Below are 18780 nucleotides of genomic sequence, written 5' to 3' on the forward strand. Positions count from 1 at the left end.
CTGGCTTTTTTCTTTTTGCTTATGTGGTGCTGAGGAATTGAACCCAGGGCCTCAGGCATGCAAGGCAAGTGCTCTACCACTGAGCCAACTTCCCAGCCCCTTTCATACATTCTTATGAAGCACTTTGGCTATGTTTGTCCTCATTTACCTTTCCCTTCCTGTTGATACCCATCCCCAACAGACTTTACTTTTTGGTTATTGTTTTTCATTCTTTTTGTCTTACAGCATGTATTAATTTCACCATGATAATTGACATGTTTGTATGATAGATTGACTTCATCTATTGCTCATTGTGTGTGTATAGATATGCACATGCACCTGTATTGCTGGTGCCGGGTTTGAACTCAGGACTTGCTTGTCTTGCTTTTCTGGTTAGTGTTCTACCACTTGAGCCATGCTTCTAGTCTGGATTTTGATGGTTATTCTGGAGATGGAGTCTCCAGACTTTTCTGTCCAGGCTGGCTTCAGTTTTCCAGGTCTCCATCTCCTGTAGTTGTTCTTTTTGGTGGTACTGGGCTTTGAACTTAGGGTCTCAGGCTTGATTAGTCATGTCTCCATAGAACATCTAGTGATCTAGAACCATGCCTCCCACACTATTGCTTGTTTTGTTGCTCTGGCTAGCCTCAAGTCATGGTTTTCTTGATCTCTGCCTCTTAATTAGAGGAGTGTAGCTTTTTATGTAGGGTCACTAGACTTCCAGTCAAAGGTCTGTGAATTTGAATAGGGAAAAATATATCTTTAACTACAACTGGAAGTTAGCAATTCAACTAGGAGTTTGGGGAACAAACTACACAAATATTGGTACCTGCATGAAATTACGGTGGTTGTTTTTTTTTTTTTTATGCTCCTTAACAGACACTGTTACTATGGAGCTACACTCGCAGCCCCAATTATGGTTATAAATATCTCGAAATATGACTTTTACTTATCACTAGCTTCAGTTAGAGTATTTACAAATCTTTTTTTTTTGGTTGTTGTTGTTGGTCGTAGGGCTTGAACTCTGGGCCTGGGCACTGTCCCTGAGCTCTTCATCTCAAGGCAAGCACTCTAACACTTGAGCCACAGTGCCTCTTCTGGTTTTCTGGTGGTTAACTGGAGGAAACAGTCTCACGGATTTTCCTGCCCAGGCTGGCTTTTAACCTCGATCCTCAGATCTTAGCCTCCTGAGTAGCTAGGATTACAGGCTTGAGTCACCAGTGCCCGGCTATTTACAACTTTTTCTTTTTTGCAGTGCTAGAGCTTGTGCATGTGCTCCACTAATTAACTATTCACTCATTTAATACCATTTAATATGTCGAGAATCATTACAGTGTTACAACTTTGTCTTTTTTAATATATTGCCATATAACGTTTCTTTATAATGTTTAATTTTATGCATTTGTGAAAAATGGGGAGGGTCTATGTGCTTCAAACTGTTAACACACAGTTAAGCATTTCTACTACGCTCAAAGGCCAGACTGACAAAAAGAACAACCATTTTCTGAAATCAAAAGCCTTTCCTGGTGTTTTCCCAGTTATGCCTCTAAAAAAAGCCGGCTTCTGGACTACAATTCCCACAAGGTGACGCGGATTTAGGGCCTATCCCGAGTCAGGACAATAACTCTATCCAATAGAGTTGGATAGAGTTGTCTCCGCCTGTATCCGTGCTGTTGTATCCGTGCTGTCTCTCGTCAGCCTACAATTCCCGAGATGCACCAACAGCTGTTTATCCCTAAGGGGGCTATGAAAACCGACTTACTGGTGACATCTGTGGTCGTTTCCTTTACCTTCGGGGCTGGGTGCTTGTTAGGGTGTCTGAGGTGGGCTCGAGAAATTAGCATAAAATGCCGCAAAAACAAACATGTCCCCAGCCCGCGCCCGTACCCCGTCCAGTTCAGCAACGCGCGCGGGCGGAAGTGGTGATGGCCGGCGCGGCCGGAAGTTCAGATCAGCTGATGGGGGAGGCGGCGCCGCAGCCGCTTAGAGGCCCCGGCCGCCCAGCGCTTCGTCCGGGCCCCGAGTCTCGAGGACCGGCCACGATCCTCATTCGTACCTCGCTTTTGGGCGAGGCTCGGTCCCGTCTCTCTCTCAGGCCTGAGATCTTCTCCCGGCACGGCCGCCCTGAGCGCCCCGGCCACCCCCAGCCCCGGCTCGCCCCTCAGGCCCCGGGCCTCCCCTCAGTCCCCGGCCGGCGGCCCAGGACCTGGGCCCGCGGGGGGGGACCCAGCTCCGGGGGGTGCGGGCCCCATGGAGCTGATGTTCGCCGAGTGGGAGGACGGAGAGCGTTTCTCGTTCGAGGATTCCGATCGCTTTGAAGAGGATTCACTCTGTTCCTTCATCTCCGAGGCCGAAAGCCTTTGCCAGAACTGGCGGGGATGGCGCAAACAGTCCGCGGGGCCCAACTCCCCCACTGGCGGCGGCGGTGGCGGTGGCGGCGGCGGCAGCAGAATGCGAGGTGAGTGGAGCGGCGCGGGGGAGGGGAGCTCGGGCCCTGCTCGGGCCTCGCCCAAGAGCTGTCCCGGACGGGGAGCTGTCCTGATATTGAACGGATTCCGACGGGGAGCTGTCCTAATCTTGAACGGGTTCAGGGCTCGCTTTCCTGACCTTCCTTGGATGGGCTGACTTCAGTAGTGTGTGTGTTGTGTGTGTGTGCCCGCGCGCGCGTGTGATGTGATGTGGTATGTGTTTTGTGTGCGTCGTGGCAAGGAAATCGAAATCCTGAGTTTGAACAGAAAGATCTTTTTGTTGTTCCTCCCTGCCTTAGAACTGAAGTAAGGGAAGTATCTGTTCTCTGCCTCGGAAAAACTTCACCCAGTTGAGATTTTGACAAACGAGAAAGTAGACAGAAGAGAATGTGGTTAGGGGGAGATTGTGGAGTGACCGCTTGAGGTGCGTCACTGAGTTGAAAAGTGGATTGGGAGCTTCTTGCTGCTGGGTGTTGACCTCTGATCCCGGCTGCACCAAGAATGGAGCCCACGGAAAGGAAAGTGGGAGTGAACTGGCCTGTGCGAGGAGATTCCATAACTCACAGGGTTAGATCAGAGTTTTGCCAAGACCCGGACCAGTGGATAGGAGTTGTAGCTTTCCCTATTTCAAGCGTGAGCAAGAGTGTGACTAATTGCGCTTTCTTAAAGTACTTTTGTTTTGTTTGTGGGCTTTCTGCGAGTTTCTTTCATTCTTGGGTCTTATACTGAAATAACAGATTATCTCTATGAAGAATTGCTTTGTTGGAGGGAATGGAAAGGAGAGTGAAGAGAAGCTCCTCAGGCTTGGGACTCCCCCACATCCTTTCCCAGCCTTGCTCACGGCAGTTTTTGCCATGGGCCTCAGGGAAAGCTGGCTTCCTTCAGCAGTTGAAGGATTTAATTTGATTCTACTCAGATCATTTCCCAAGAGCCCTGTTTTCCAAACTGCTCTGCAGAGATTTCTGGTGCTTCTTTGGTATGTGTCACTTTCTAGGAGTAACAGCAGTTAGTGGTATTCAACATTATTGGGAGAGATAACAGACACACACACCAGTCATAAGTAGTTTCACTGTGTGTAGTCTATGGCTTTTCTGCTTCTTTCATATTTGCAAGTGTGGGTGTGTGGGTGGCCTTAGGGCTTAGAGCTCCTTCATTTTGAGGAAAGTAACTGAATGAAGTCAAGGTGGTGAAGATTTTGATCTTTTCCTGGCTTGGTTAAGGCCTGTCATTTAATGATCATGTCATTTCCACCCCAGCCTTTCACAGCTACCTTCAGTTGTTTACTGGTGAAATAAAGGATTTAACTCTTTTTTTTTAAAGATTCTTTTCAGTTATGAAAAGATGATAGACGTTCAGTCTATCATGTTATCATTATTTTTTTGAGTAAAACCATGGAAAGTCTTGAATGCTGACTCCATCCTACTCCACATGATGCCAGGAGCAACAGCTAGGTTTGGTCCTCTGGGACAGCTGTCTTCCTTTGAGAGTTTCCATTAGGGGAAGTCAGCATTTAGGTGTGCCAGAGGTCCCTTTTTAACTACTTTGAGGTCCTTTTTGAGGTTCCTAATGAACTGTTTTGGACTCTGGCCTAGCTTTCTCCTTAGATGGGGGCCTGAAGCCATGTAGAGAAAAGGGTGTGGTGAAAAAGCAATCAGAAAAGGAGAATGCCACAGGAAAGATAGTAACAATGCCATATGAATCCAGAGGCTGCTAGTATGTGGGAAATGTGATAGTCAGCCCTGTTAACAGGTTACCAGCTAGATGGAGGAACACAAACTGTGTGGCCAGGAGTTTCCTGGAATTTCCCTGATGTCTTGTGTTAATAGGCTAAAGTAGCAGTCTGTGGGATGTGGACTACCTAGCTCCCTTCCCCTAGAAAAGATTTTAAGCGTGCACCCTCATATGAAGGTCCCTTGGATTTTCATTTCTTTATTCATAGTGAAGGGGGCCCCAAGATAATGGCACTGGCATTTAAGCCAAGTAATTATGGCCCTTTTCATTTCCCCTTATTTTCTTCCATTCCCAACCTTTGTTTCCAAAGATGGACTGGTGATCCCATTGGTGGAACTGTCAGCAAAGCAGGTGGCATTTCATATCCCATTTGAAGTGGTGGAGAAAGTTTACCCTCCAGTGCCTGAGCAGCTTCAGCTCCGAATTGCTTTTTGGAGCTTCCCTGAGAATGAAGAGGACATTCGGTGAGACCAGAGGACTGATGGGTGGGAGTGAGATTTCTGTAGAACAAAGAAGATGTTGTATTTGAGGCTGTGCTATGGGGAAGATAAGAGAAGGAGGGCCTGTGGTTTTCCCAAAAAAGCAGTGTTGGTGGGAGAGAATGTGCCCAGGACATTGTGGTCCCTGACAAGGTTCTGTGGAAGATTATTTGTTAGATTGTTGCCATGTCCTCTTTTGCCCCCAGGTTGTATTCATGTCTAGCCAATGGCAGTGCAGATGAGTTCCAGCGAGGCGATCAGCTGTTTCGCATGAGGGCTGTGAAGGACCCACTACAAATAGGTAAGGATCTTATCATGCCCCATGGCAGCTTTGTGCCTCCCATCACCTGTGTTATAAATTAAAGCCATTGCAAGAAGGTGGAGCAGGTTGTTGAATAACTACCAAGCCAGGAAGGATTGAGGGCAGGTCTTGTTGGCTCTTTCTTGACCATACTCATATATTTTCCCAGGGTTCCACCTGAGTGCTACAGTGGTGCCACCACAGATGGTCCCTCCCAAAGGGGCCTACAACGTGGCTGTGATGTTTGACCGCTGTCGGGTTACTTCCTGCAGCTGTACCTGTGGGGCTGGGGCCAAATGGTGCACCCATGTCGTGGCACTCTGTCTCTTCCGCATCCACAACGTGAGGCCCTCCCAATTTATTCTGGCCCTATCCTACGCTCCATCCCCCCCTTCTCTGCTGCATGCCTGGCCATAACGTGAGCCCCTTTGCCTCCCCTACTCTGCCCATCTGTTTCCAGCTCCAGCTTTGTAAGGCCTTTTCTCATATGGTTTCATTTCTCTCTCCATCCTCTTAAGGCTTCTGCGGTCTGCCTGCGGGCCCCAGTTTCAGAGTCCCTGTCTCGATTACAGCGGGACCAGCTGCAGAAGTTTGCTCAGTACCTTATCAGTGAGCTCCCTCAGCAGGTGAGTGAGCTCAGGACACCCTTGACCAGTTTGCCTGAGGACTGCACATCAGCCATCTTATTAGGCCCAGGCCTCTTGGGCTCATTTGTGTTCTGTTTTCTCTGCCTTTGTCTCTCTTTCCCTAGATCCTCCCTACAGCCCAGCGTCTCCTGGATGAACTTCTCTCCTCTCAGTCAACTGCGATCAATACAGTGTGTGGAGCCCCAGGTGAGTGTGGTAAGGGCAATATGTAGACAGCATGCTGGGGTACAGAGTGTCCCTTACTCCAGGCTCCATAGTAGCAGGCAAATCCAGACTCCTCTAAATAGATGATTGACTACCTGTCGTTGCCTAGACCCCACTGCGGGACCCTCAGCTTCAGACCAGAGCACTTGGTATTTGGATGAGTCCACACTCACTGACAACATCAAGAAGACACTGCACAAGTTCTGTGGCCCCTCCCCTGTGGTCTTTAGGTGAGTTCCATCTCTGCATCTCAAGACCATCCTCATGCTGCTGGCACATCCTTTGTTCTATTAATGCCTTCATCCTCTACTTTCTCTTCCCTGCACTGGCATGGTGCCTGGCACACAAATGTCATCGACAAACACATGGATGATCATGTAGAGTCACAGAATGGTCTGTTCTTATCTAAGTAGAGCAAGAGTCCTTTTTCTTCTTTGACAAATCAGGAAATTGAAGCAAAGAAAGATTAAGAATTCTTGGGACTGGGAAGGTGGCTCAGTGGTAGAGTGCTTGCCTTGCATGCATGATGCCCTGGGTTTGATCCCTCAGGACTACATAAGCAGAAAAAGCTGAAAGTGGTGGGGTGGCTCAAGTGGTAGAGTACTAACCTTGAGCTGAAGACCTGAGGGACAATGCCCAGATTCAGAGTTCAGGTTTTGGGGCTTGAACTCTGGGCTTGGGTGCTGACCCTGCACTCTTCAGCTCAAGGCGAGCACTCTACCTCTTGAGCCACAGCACCACTTCTGATTTTTCTGGAGGTTAATTGGAGATAAGAATCTGACGGACTTTCCTCCCTGGGGTTGGCTTTGAACTGTGATCCTCAGATCTCAGCCTCCTGAATAGCTAGGATTATAGGTGGGAGCCACTGGCACCCAGAAAGATGAAGAATTCTTGAAGCTGGGCACTGGTGGCTCATGCCTGTAATCCTAGCTACTTAGGAGACTGAGATCTGAGGATCGAGGGACAGCTCGGGAAAGAAAGTCCATGAGACTCTTATCTCCATTTAGCCACCAGAAAACTGGAAGTGGTGCTGTGGCTCAAGTGGTAGAGCACTTGCCTTGAGCTGAAGAGTGCAGGGACAGCGCCCAAGCCCAGAGTTCAAGCCCCCCATGACTGACCAAAAAAAAGAAAAAAAAGAATTCTTGAAATAGTTGGGCACCAATGGCTCATGCCTTTAATCCTACCTACCCAAGAGGCTGAGATCTGAGGATAATAGTTCAAAGCCAGCCCAGGCAGGAAAGTCTGTGAGACTTATCTCCAATTAGCTACCAAAAAAGCTGGAAGTGGAGCTATTTCAAGTAGTAGAGGGCTAGCCTTGGACATCACCCAGGCCTTGAATGTGTAGCTAGGACTGGTACACACAAGAAAAGATGTTATTTCAGCGTTGGTGGCTCACACCTGTAATCCTAGCTACTTAGGAGGCTGAGATTCAAGGATCTCAGTTCAAAGCCAGCCCAGGCAGGAAAGACCGTGAGACTCCTATCTCCAATAAAGCACCAGAAAACCGGAAGTGGTGCTGTAGCTCAAGTGGTAGAGCGCTCGCCTTGAGCTGAAGACCTGAGGAACAGCGCCCAGGCCCAGAGTTCAAGCCCCACGACCGACCAAAAAAAAAAAAGAAAGAAAAGATGGTTTTTCATGGCCATCCTTTGCCCTTTACTCTGTCTGTATTTTGGGGTAGCACCTCCTTTGGGTTGAAGCCCCCTTGTTCTTTGACCTGTGCATTCAGCCCCCTCTTCCGTTCCACTCCTTTCACAGTGATGTGAACTCAATGTATCTGTCTTCCACGGAGCCTCCAGCTGCTGCGGAATGGGCATGTCTGCTGCGCCCTCTCCGGGGCCGTGAGCCAGAGGGGGTCTGGAACCTACTCAGCATTGTACGAGAGATGTTCAAGCGGCGGGACAGCAATGCTGCCCCCTTGCTGGAAATCCTCACTGATCAGTGCCTCACCTACGAACAGGTATTTCCCTAAAGTTGGGTGGGGAGCTTGCCAATGGCTTCTTCCCTTCCTCACTCCCTCCGCCTCATTCTTTTTGCAACAGGGATGTCAGGGAAGAATGTTCTGACTTCTGAGCTAGCAGGTGCATTCCACAGCTCTCTCTGTTTCTAGATTACAGGTTGGTGGTACAGTGTGCGCACCTCAGCCTCACATAGCAGCGCCAGCGGGCACACAGGCCGTAGCAATGGTCAGTCAGAGGTGGCAGCCCACGCATGTGCAAGCATGTGTGACGAGATGGTCACACTATGGAGGCTGGCTGTGTTAGATCCTGCTCTCAGCCCCCAGCGGTGAGTCTTCCCCAGACTCCCCAGAGCACTGACTGACCAGACCAGACCAGACCAAGCTCTCTTATCTCTTCATACATGGGGATGTACCTTTATTTTCACCCTAGAGAATAAGTATTCTAATACTTTATCCTGAGCACTTGGGGCATGGGGGGTGAAGTCAGGGGGTGGGGAAGGGGGTAAGAAACACAGTTACCAGACATTTAAGAGTCCTGTTTCTGAGTGGCTTTTTCCTTTCCTAAGCAGCATCAATTTGTCAAAATTGCTCTGTTGCACTGATGTCTATAGGACTGGCTTAAGAAATGCTACTTTGTGTTCTTTTCCTATGCCTTTCTTGGTTGTACCCCTACTCCCTACCCTCCTTTTTCCTCTTAGTGCAGACTGCTGGGTTGTCCCCTGAGCAGCCTCCTGCCTTTGTTCCCACAGCCGGCGGGAACTGTGTGCACAGCTGCGTCAGTGGCAGCTAAAGGTGATTGAAAATGTAAAGCGAGGACAGCACAAGAAGACCCTGGAGCGGCTCTTTCCTGGCTTCCGGCCAGCAGTGGAAGCCTGTTACTTTAACTGGGAAGAGGCCTACCCACTTCCTGGTGTCACCTACAGTGGCACTGACCGGAAGTTAGCCCTGTGTTGGGCCCGGGCCCTACCACCTCGGCCAGGAGCCTCCCGTTCTGGAGGCCTGGAGGAATCCCGGGACCGGCCCCGACCTCTTCCTACTGACCCAGCTGTGCGGCCCAAAGAGCCTGGGGCCAAACGCAAGGGATTGGGTGAGGGGGTCTCCTCGTCACAGCGGGGGCCCCGCCGCCTCTCTGCTGAAGGGGGAGATAAGGCTTTGCACAAAATGGGTCCAGGTGGGGGCAAAACCAAGGTACTGGGTGGGCCTGGCAGTGGAGGCAAGGGCTCCGCGGGCAACGGGAGCAAGAGACGGCTGAGCAGTGAAGACAGCTCTCTGGAGCCCGATCTGGCAGAAATGAGCCTGGATGACAGCAGCTTGGCCCTGGGTGCAGAGGCCAGCACATTTGGTGGATTCCCAGAAAGCCCTCCACCTTGTCCTCCCCCTGGTGGTTCCCGAGGTCCTTCTACCTTCCTCCCTGAGCCTCCAGATACTTATGAAGAAGATGCTGGCGTGTACTTCTCAGAAGGGCCTGAGCCTCCCACAGCCTCTGTTGCCCCCCCTGGCCTCTTGCCTGGTAGAGTCTGTGCTCGAGATGACCTCCCTTCCACGGATGACAGTGGCAGTGGACTCCCCAAGACCAAGGAGGCATCCCCTGCAGTTGGAGAAGAGGATGATGATTACCAGGCATATTACCTGAATGCGCAGGACGGGGCTGGAGGCGAGGAGGAAAAGGCTGAGGGCGGGGCTGGGGAAGAACATGACCTGTTTGCTGGGCTGAAGCCACTGGAACAGGAGAGCCGCATGGAGGTGAGGGGATTGGGGAAGGGAGGGCGGACTGGGTGCTACTCAGCCACTGCTGGGAAGGGTCCTCTAGCCTTAGTTGGAAATGTCAGTGCCTGTTAGCATGACTTTGAATCCTGTAGCGGGATCCCAACAGACCTGCGCATGCACCTTCATGCTCTTCATGCTTCCACATTGATGCTTGTGAAAATGGCAGGTTGTGTGCAAGACTTTAGTGGTTTCCAATGTCCTTAGAATAAAAATGCAAGTCCTCAGCATGATGGGTGAGGCTCCTCTCTGACCAGTCTTTTCCGGCTTCTCTGGCTTGGTCTGGCTACGCTGTTCCTCATCCTCCATGCAAGTGGCCCTCTCCTGGCGTCTTCTGTATTCCTCCTTTGCTTTGTAGTTTTATACAGGTTGGCCTTTCTGACTGCAATGTTCTCTCTCCTCACCTGGCCTGGTTAGCTCCCATTCCTTCTTTAAGTCTCAGAGACTTTAAAGACCACATTCGGTGCGAAGTTTCCCCTCATACCACCTTTCTGCTCCGAGTCCTACTTGCTTCCTTCTTGATCTTTGTCAATAGTGGTTGGCATCATATCACGCCAGCTTGTGTTCATACCCTGAGCCCCTGTGGAATACCCAGGGCTCAGCATCTAGCATTCATTTAAGGAGTGTGTGTTACATAGTGAGCATAGGGTCCTGCCCATGAGAGTTGGGTCTTCAAGCCCTGTGGTCCGTGTCCTCTCTCCAGGTGTTATTTGCTTGTGCTGAAGCCCTGCATGCACACGGCTACAGCAGTGAGGCTTCCCGCCTCACTGTGGAGCTTGCCCAGGACCTGCTAGCCAACCCACCCGACCTCAAGGTAGAGCCGCCCCCTGCCAAGGTGAGAGAGACCTCCTTCCTCTACCTTCCTGGCCACCACGTACCGCTGCTCCTCTACTCCACCCCAAGTGAGAGCCTCCTTCTACCTCCACAGAGGTGAGTTAGACTCATTTGCTTGCCTTCTTGCACTTCTGTCTCTAGGGCAAGAAGAACAAGGTGTCCACAAGCCGTCAGACCTGGGTAGCTACCAACACCCTCACCAAGGCCGCTTTCCTGCTGACAGTGCTAAGCGAGCGCCCTGAGCACCACAACCTGGCCTTCCGAGTTGGCATGTTTGCCTTGGAGCTACAGCGACCCCCAGCTTCTACCAAGGCCTTGGAGGTCAGCGGTCTCATCTGAGCCCTGTTCAGTTTTCTTTCTTTTTGTTGGTTGTGGGGCGTGAACTCTGGGCCTGGGCGCTGTCCCTCAGCTCTTCAGCTCAAGGCTAGCACTCTGCCACTTGAGCCATAGCACCACTTCTGGTTTTCTGAGTGGTTTATTGGAGATAAGAGTCTCATGGACTTTTCCTGCCCAGGCTGGCTTTGAACTGTGATCCTCAGATCTCAGCCTCCTGAGTAGCTAGGATTATAGGTGTGGGTGTGAGCCCCCAGCACCTGGCTCCCTGTTCAGGTTTCAAGGTGACTCTTGCAACCTTTCTTGAACTCCTCCCTGTGCCCTCAGGTGAAGCTGGCATACCAGGAGTCTGAGGTGGCTGCCCTCCTCAAGAAAATCCCTCTGGGTCCCAGTGAGATGAGTACCATGCGGTGCCGGGCAGAGGAGCTTCGGGAAGGCACACTCTGTGACTATCGGCCCGTGTTGCCCCTCATGTTGGCCAGTTTCATCTTTGATGTTCTCTGTGCTCCAGGTATGGTACCTGCTCCTACAGTGATTGGGGTACTGGGAGTAGTGTGTGGCGGGGGAGTGGGGGAGGAGGTAGCTTTCTCCAAGGAAAACCCAAGAATCCCAAGGTTGTCTGAATCACCTTTAGGATGAGCTCATCAGGCAACTTCATGGGTAGGTCTGGAATGATGAGGGTCTTGTGTTCTCTGTATTCTCTCCTGTGCTACTTCTGTCTGCCTGACATCCTCCACCTTTCACCTAGTGGTTTCCCCCACGGGTTCCCGTCCCCCAAGTCGCAACTGGAACAATGAGATGCCTGGAGATGAAGAGCTGGGATTTGAAGCAGCAGTTGCTGCCTTGGGTAAGTCTGTCAGTATCTTGAGCATGTCTGTGAGTTCAAGCTTAATCCAAGCTTTGAGGGACATAAGACTTGGATCCTGTTCCTGAGGGGCAAAAATGGGAGTCAGTGCTATATGTAAGCTAACTTTGACTATAAGAAAATCAGGAGGAGGGGGAGAGGGTAGGCTGGGAAGGGATGTGAAGGGTAAACAAAGGAGGAGGCTGCAATGCTTGGCAAGAAATGTATGCATTATCCTGCCCATGTAATTGTAACCCCTCTGTACAATATGTCCACAAATAAAATAAAAATAAAAAAAAAGAAAATCAGGAGGGGCTGGGAAGGTGGCTCAGTGGTAGAGAACTTGCCTTGCATGCTCGAGGCCCTGGGTTCGATTCCTCAGCACCACATAAGAAATAAGCCGGAAGTGGCGCTGTGGCTCAAGTGGTAGAGCACTAGCCTTGAGCTGAAGAGCTGAGGGACAGCGCCCAGACCCAGAGTTCAGGCCCCACAACTGGACCCCCAAAAAAAACACAAAAGAAAATCAGAAATAAGCTGGGTGCTGGTGGCTCACGCCAGCCCAGGCAGGAATGGCTGTGAGACTCTAATCGTCATTTAACTGCCAGAAAACCAGTAGTGGAGCTGTGGCTCAATATGGTAGAGCATTAGCCTGGAGTGAAGAAACTTGGGGACAGTGCCCCGGCCTTGAATTTAAGCCCTAGTCCTGGCATAAATAAATAAATAAATAAATAAGCAAATAAACAAATGTAGGTATGTAAGTGCAGCAAAACAAAAATCTAGGGAATTGTCCCAAAGAGGTGATAGCATATGGGATGTGGATTAGAAAGATAGGTCAGCTCTAGATAGGGTAACACCATAAATAAAGACAGCTATAGCTAGGTGTAATGGTATATGTCATTACTGATCAGAAGGCTGAAAAGGAATATTCCTTGGGGCTGTGAGTTTGAGGCCAGCCTGGACAACATAGACCCAGACTACTGAACAATTAAAAATCAGCCTAGCATCAGTGGATCACATCTGCAATCCTAGCTACTCAGGAGACTTAAGATTTGGAGGTTCAAGGTTTGGAGCCAGCACAGGCAAAATGGTTTGCTAGGGCTGGAGATGTGGCTAAAGCAGAAAATACCAGCCAGCCTAGCAAGCATAAGGCCCAGTACCACTCCCTCAAAACTGCACACATACACCATAAACACTCAGCTGGAATCAAGTCCTCATGCGAATGAGGAATTCAGCTCTCCTAAAGTGATAGGTGCATGCCTGGTAGATTGAGTGGAGCATGTTTGAGGCCTTGAGAAGCAGATGGAACTTAGGTTGAATCTGGTAAACAAAGGGTCCCTTGTATAGATTATGTGAGTTGGGCCAAGGGAACCCTTACCTCACATTCTGGTGGCTGGCCCCGACTTGTCTGCTCTTGCTGCCTTGGAAGTTCTGGTCAGTCTTAATCTCCATGAGCCCTCCTCACAGGCATGAAGACAACAGTGAGCGAGGCAGAACATCCCCTCCTGTGTGAAGGCACACGTCGGGAGAAGGGTGACCTGGCATTAGCGCTTATGATCACTTACAAGGATGACCAGGCTAAGCTCAAGAAGGTAAGGGATTGAGGTATTGGGCTGTTGTCAGACACAGAGCAAGCAAATGTCACATCCTTTCTCCGAAGTTTCCAGTACAATGAGAAAAGTACTATTCTGCCCATAGGAGGTATCTTGGGGACTTCTCATAAAGAACAAGAGACCAATGGTTCTTATAGGTGTGCTTGGGCATGAGGTGGAAGAAGAGAAGCAGAGAGCATAAAGTCATTCATTCATTTATTTCAATGTTTATTGAATATCAGTATATTCAGTCTTGAGGTAAGTGTTACGGAGGATACCAAGACATGTAAGCTGGGAGGTTATCCTGTAGTTCTAACTGGGGACAGCTTCCTGAGGAGGTAGCATTAGGCTGCTTCAAGGAGAAAGAAGATAATGGAAGTCAGGACAAAGGACATCTTGTCATTGCTTCTCTCTTCTTCAGATCTTAGATAAACTCTTGGACCGAGAGAGCCAGACACACAAGCCACAGACACTGAGTTCATTCTACTCATCTAGCCGCCCGGCCACAGCCAACCAGAGGTCTCCTTCCAAGCACGGGGCCCCGTCTGCCCCAGGGGCCCTACAGCCATTGGCCTCAGGCTCTGCAGGGCCTGCTCAGCCAGGGAACATGGCAGGGACTGGGCCAGGCCCCACTGAGGGCTACACAGAGAAGAATGTGCCTGGTGAGGTGGGGGCACTGGGCAGGGGGGATGAGTAGTAGAGACCCATGTTGGGATACCCTTTCCTGGGCTCATCCCAGTGTCTAATTTTGTTACCTAGAAAGCTCTCCACATTCTCCCTGTGATGGTCTCCCACCTGAGGCAGCTTTGACCCCAAGGCCGGAGGGGAAGGTTCCCAGTCGTCTGGCACTCGGCAGTCGTGGAGGCTATAATGGACGGGGCTGGGGATCTCCAGGGAGGCCCAAAAAGAAGCACACAGGTGAGGTGCCCCGTGAGATGGTATGGAGGCAGGACATTTCTGCAGATTGGGGTCTGATTGCAGGAACTCCTGACACTGATTTTCTCTTGGGGGACTCAGGCATGGCCAGCATTGACAGCAGTGCCCCAGAGACAACATCGGATAGCTCCCCCACCTTAAGCCGGAGACCACTGCGAGGAGGCTGGGCCCCCACTTCTTGGGGTCGAGGACAAGACAGTGACAGCATTAGCAGCTCCTCATCGGACTCACTGGGTTCCTCATCCTCCAGTGGAAGTCGCCGAGCCAGTGCCAGTGGAGGGGCCCGAGCAAAGACAGTTGAAGTGGGCAGGTCAGTGGGAAGAACCACCCTGCTCCTCTGACCCGGCCCACCCTCAGAGCCCTGCCCTCGTGGTAGCCAGCCACTCTTCCCCAAGTCCTCACCTTGGTCTTTCCCTACCTACCTAGACACCTACTTGGAAAAAAAAATCACAAACCTGTCCCTACCCCTCTTCCCCTTCAGGTACAAGGGCCGGCGCCCCGAGAGTCATGCCCCGCACGTACCCAATCAGCCCTCAGAGGCAGCTGCACACTTCTATTTCGAGCTGGCGAAGACAGTGCTGATCAAGGCAGGGGGCAACAGCAGCACTTCCATTTTTACACATCCATCTTCCTCAGGGGGCCACCAGGGTCCTCATCGCAACCTGCACCTTTGCGCCTTCGAAATTGGGCTTTATGCCCTCGGCCTGCACAACTTTGTTTCTCCAAACTGGCTCTCACGTACCTATTCCTCCCACGTTTCCTGGATTACAGGTAAAACCAATGTCCTGATTTGGGTATGGGAGAGGGACTAACTGGAGAAAAGGGTCTTTGGTGGCATTATTGATCTGATAAGACATCATCCATATGCCCCACTGGTGCCCACACCAAGCTACTTCACTCTTCTCTCCTTTCCCCAAAGGGCAGGCAATGGAGATTGGCAGTGCAGCCCTGACTATATTGGTAGAATGCTGGGATGGGCACCTGACACCCCCTGAGGTCGCATCCCTGGCTGATAGAGCATCTCGGGCACGAGACTCCAATATGGTGAGGGCCGCAGCAGAGTTGGCCCTAAGCTGCCTGCCTCATGCTCATGCGTTGAACCCCAATGAAATCCAGCGGGCCTTGGTGCAGTGCAAAGAGCAGGTATTTGGGCAGGGAGGTTGGGCATGGGGAAACTCAAGGGCCCAGCTCTTCAATTTATTTTCAGACAAGGCCTCACGAAGTTGCCCAGTCTGTTCTTGAACTGGTGTGCCTTCTGCCTCAGCCTTCCAAATAGTTGGGACCTCAGACATGTTCCATTGCACCCAGTTTGAAAGCCCAGTGCTTTGATGGCCATGTCCAAGAGTTTACACAGTGTCTAATTGGTCCTCTCATGGTAACATTTTATGTATTACAGGTTGAGTAGCTTAATGCTTGAGACCAGAAATGTTTCAGATTCAGATTTTGGAATATTTGGCTACACATAGTGAGGTATTTGGGGGATGGGACCTAAGTCTTAACATGAAATTTATATTTCATATACAACATACATGTAGCCTGAAGCTAATCTTAAAATTATTCTGTGTGGTATTAGGGATTGTACCCAGTGCCTTGTGCATGTTAGACGAGCGACTCACCTACATTCCCCAGCCCTAAACAATATTTACAATAATTGTATACATGAAACGAGTTTTATGGTGTTTTCTATGTGAGGTGTCATGTTAGTGCTCAAAAAGCTTTTTATTTTGGTCAGGTGTGGTGGTCTACGCTTACCATCCCAGCACTTAAGAGTCTCAGGCAGGAAGATTGCAAGTGCATGGGCTACATAGCAAGACACTAGAAAATAAAAACAAAACAGAACTGAAAGTGTCTTAAAATAGGAGTTTAGAGCATTTGGGGGTTTGGGGATTAGGAATGTTCAACCTGTAATATACCTTCACAATCGTCACATCCTTAACTTCATAATCCTAAAATTGGATTATTCCTATTTTATAGATAAGGAAGTAGAGGTGTGTGGTTTAGGAACCAAGATGAAACTTTCAGAAGGGCTGAGAGAGGTCATGAGAGGGGTGGGTTAGGAATTAGGAACTTGACCCAGGGTCTTGCATTGGTAAGTATTTGTTCAGTGTCTGCAAAGGACTCACTGCTCTGATACTGTGCCCTCTGATACCACCCCATCAATCAGCCAACCCTGAGGGAGATGTCATGTAACACAGGAACATTCCTGGGCTAAGCCCTTCCCCCTTTAACACTCTGTGCTCCTCCCTTCCAGGACAACTTGATGTTGGAGAAGGCCTGCATGGCAGTGGAAGAGGCTGCTAAGGGTGGGGGCGTGTACCCTGAAGTGTTGTTTGAGGTTGCTCACCAGTGGTTCTGGCTGTATGAGCAAACAGCAGGTGGCTCATGCACAGCTCGTGAGGGGGCTACCAGCTGTAGTGTCAGCGGGATCAGGGCAGCTGGGGAGGCTGGACGGGGACTGCCTGAGGGAAGGGGGGGCCCAGGGACTGAGGCTGTTACAGTGGCAGCAGCGGCAGCAGTGACGGCAGCAGCTACAGTGGTTCCAGTTATTTCAGTGGGGTCCAGTTTATATCCAGGTCCAGGACTGGGGCACGGTCACTCCCCTGGCCTGCACCCCTACACTGCTCTACAGCCCCACCTGCCCTGCAGCCCCCAGTACCTCACTCATCCAGCTCACCCTGCCCACCCCATGCCTCATATGCCCCGGCCTGCTGTCTTCCCGGTGCCTGGCTCTGCATACCCACAGGTGAGAGCAATATTCTGGGAGTGGGGCATATGGGAGGCGGCTAGGAGTTCGTGGGGGTTGGAATGGGGGCACTCTAGGCGTACATGGAAATCCAAAGGTCCTGGGGAGGTGTTGGGAGCCCAGGGGCAGCAGCAAGGCAGGGTCCATTTGTGGGATGAAGGGGGAGGCCTCACATGACTTGCTTCCTTCTTCCCCGCCTCTAGGGTGTGCATCCTGCATTCCTGGGGGCTCAGTACCCTTACTCCGTGACTCCTCCCTCCCTCGCTGCCACTGCTGTGTCTTTCCCTGTCCCTTCCATGGCACCCATCACAGTCCATCCCTACCACACAGAGCCAGGGCTCCCACTGCCCACCAGTGTGGCCTGTGAGTTGTGGGGGCAGGGAACAGGTGAATGGAGGGGAGGTCCACTTGACAGGGGAGGTAGGGAGGGAACCTCTCACACCCTCTTTGGACTAAGAGCTCACATAGCTTTTGTCGCACCCTCAGTGAGCAGTGTCCACCCAGCATCCACATTTCCAGCCATCCAGGGGGCATCACTGCCTGCTCTGACTACACAGCCCAGCCCTCTAGTGAGCGGGGGCTTCCCACCACCCGAGGAGGAGACGCACAGTCAACCTGTCAATCCACACAGTCTGCACCACCTGCACGCTGCCTACCGAGTTGGTGAGCAGAGACCCCTTCTGTACTCCCACCCCCAACCGAAGGCCAAAGGCTCTTCAGTGGACCCCTTCTAATAGTTCCGAGTCATGCAAGGATAAGGATGTACCCCATCGTGTACCCATCCTTGTCTCCCAGGAATGCTGGCACTGGAGATGCTGGGTCGCCGGGCACACAATGATCACCCCAACAACTTCTCCCGCTCCCCCCCCTACACTGATGATGTCAAATGGTTGCTGGGGCTGGCAGCAAAGCTGGGTAACACCTCCTCTCCTCAGGACCATTGTCCCCCCCCATCCACTCCCCCTACCTTCCTATCCCAGACCTCCTTCCTAGCTCTTGCTCAGAGTTGAGGCCTTGGTCGGGTATGTGTGCGTGCGCGAGGGCGGGGGGTTACCTCGGCTCCTGGGGGGGTGGAGGGAGGCTCTCTGCCAGGCCAGAGGTGAGAGCTATAAAAGTTGGGTCCCTAGGGCAGAGGTGGCCACCCCCGTCTCATGCCCCTCCCCCCTGCCCCCCAGGAGTGAACTACGTGCACCAGTTCTGTGTGGGGGCAGCCAAGGGGGTGCTGAGCCCGTTTGTGCTGCAGGAGATCGTCATGGAGACGCTGCAGCGGCTGAACCCCGCTCATGCCCACAACCACCTGCGTGCCCCCGCCTTCCACCAACTGGTGCAGCGCTGCCAACAGGCATACATGCAGGTTGGACAACCCAGGAATTGTGGAGCTGGGTGGGACACCTAGCAGTTGTAGGTGAGGGGGGATGGGCTCACTTCTGTGCTTGCACCAAGGCTGACACGCCATGTCCTCCTCCAGTACATCCACCACCGCTTAATTCACCTAACCCCCGCCGACTACGACGACTTCGTGAATGCCATCCGCAGTGCTCGCAGCGCCTTCTGCCTGACACCCATGGGCATGATGCAGTTCAACGACATCCTGCAGAACCTCAAGCGCAGCAAACAGACCAAGGAGTTGTGGCAGCGGGTCTCTCTCGAGATGACCGCCTTTTCCCCCTAAGTCTGGCCCCCTTAGGGTTCTGCATAGGGACACAGGCCTTTGGCTCTAGGGGTCTCTTAAACAGAGGGAGTGAGATTTGGCTGGACGGATCATCATGCCTGCTCAGTTCCCTGGTAGCCCAAACAGGCAGCTGCTCTTGGACGATAGTTTGGGGCCAAGATATCTCAGACCCGAGAAGCCTTGGGCTAGGGGAGACAGCCCTATCTGGGAAGGGGCGTTGGGTGACTTCTGGTATTTATTTGGCATTTATAAATATATAAACTCCTTTTGTACTCTAGTCCTCTGGGCCTTTTCCCTCTTTG

The 18780-nt window shown here is 51.4% G+C and overlaps 1 protein-coding gene across 4 annotated transcripts; it reads left to right on the forward strand.

The window, feature by feature from the left end:
• Window positions 1-1960: 1960 nt before the first annotated feature.
• Zswim8 (zinc finger, SWIM-type containing 8) lies at window positions 1961-18758 on the forward strand. Of its 4 annotated transcripts, none has more exons than XM_013025657.1 (26): window positions 1961-2434; window positions 4486-4639; window positions 4861-4955; window positions 5125-5297; window positions 5474-5581; window positions 5707-5788; window positions 5916-6036; window positions 7562-7763; window positions 7914-8089; window positions 8513-9506; window positions 10231-10362; window positions 10503-10682; window positions 11022-11205; window positions 11443-11541; window positions 13003-13127; window positions 13549-13789; window positions 13887-14045; window positions 14145-14373; window positions 14545-14834; window positions 14983-15206; window positions 16315-16806; window positions 17010-17193; window positions 17293-17469; window positions 17602-17721; window positions 17982-18160; window positions 18275-18758. In XM_013025657.1, the coding sequence occupies exons 1-26, from the start codon at window positions 2227-2229 to the stop codon at window positions 18476-18478; spliced, it is 5532 nt and encodes a 1843-aa protein (XP_012881111.1). In that variant the 5' UTR covers window positions 1961-2226; the 3' UTR covers window positions 18479-18758. The 4 variants fall into 4 exon arrangements, with proteins under 4 accessions (XP_012881111.1, XP_012881109.1, XP_012881112.1 ...); XM_013025655.1 differs by having other exon boundaries at window positions 18050-18160; window positions 18275-18755; XM_013025658.1 differs by having other exon boundaries at window positions 17010-17169; window positions 18275-18755.
• Window positions 18759-18780: the final 22 nt, after the last annotated feature.

The sequence above is a fragment of the Dipodomys ordii genome, unplaced genomic scaffold (assembly GCF_000151885.1).
Source record: "Dipodomys ordii isolate 6190 unplaced genomic scaffold, Dord_2.0 Scaffold86, whole genome shotgun sequence".
In the NCBI taxonomy this organism is placed as follows: domain Eukaryota; kingdom Metazoa; phylum Chordata; class Mammalia; order Rodentia; family Heteromyidae; genus Dipodomys; species Dipodomys ordii.

What these genes read in the sequence shown, in the direction of transcription:
- Zswim8 (XM_013025655.1), top strand. Translation starts at nt 2,227, where the DNA reads ATGGAGCTGATGTTCGCCGAGTGGGAGGACGGAGAGCGTTTCTCGTTC. An exon ending in CACAGAGAAGAATGTGCCTG is followed by an intron (nt 13,790 to 13,886) that starts GTGAGGTGGGGG and finishes TTTGTTACCTAG; the next exon opens with AAAGCTCTCCACATTCTCCC. An exon ending in GCCAACAGGCATACATGCAG is followed by an intron (nt 18,161 to 18,274) that starts GTTGGACAACCC and finishes GTCCTCCTCCAG; the next exon opens with TACATCCACCACCGCTTAAT.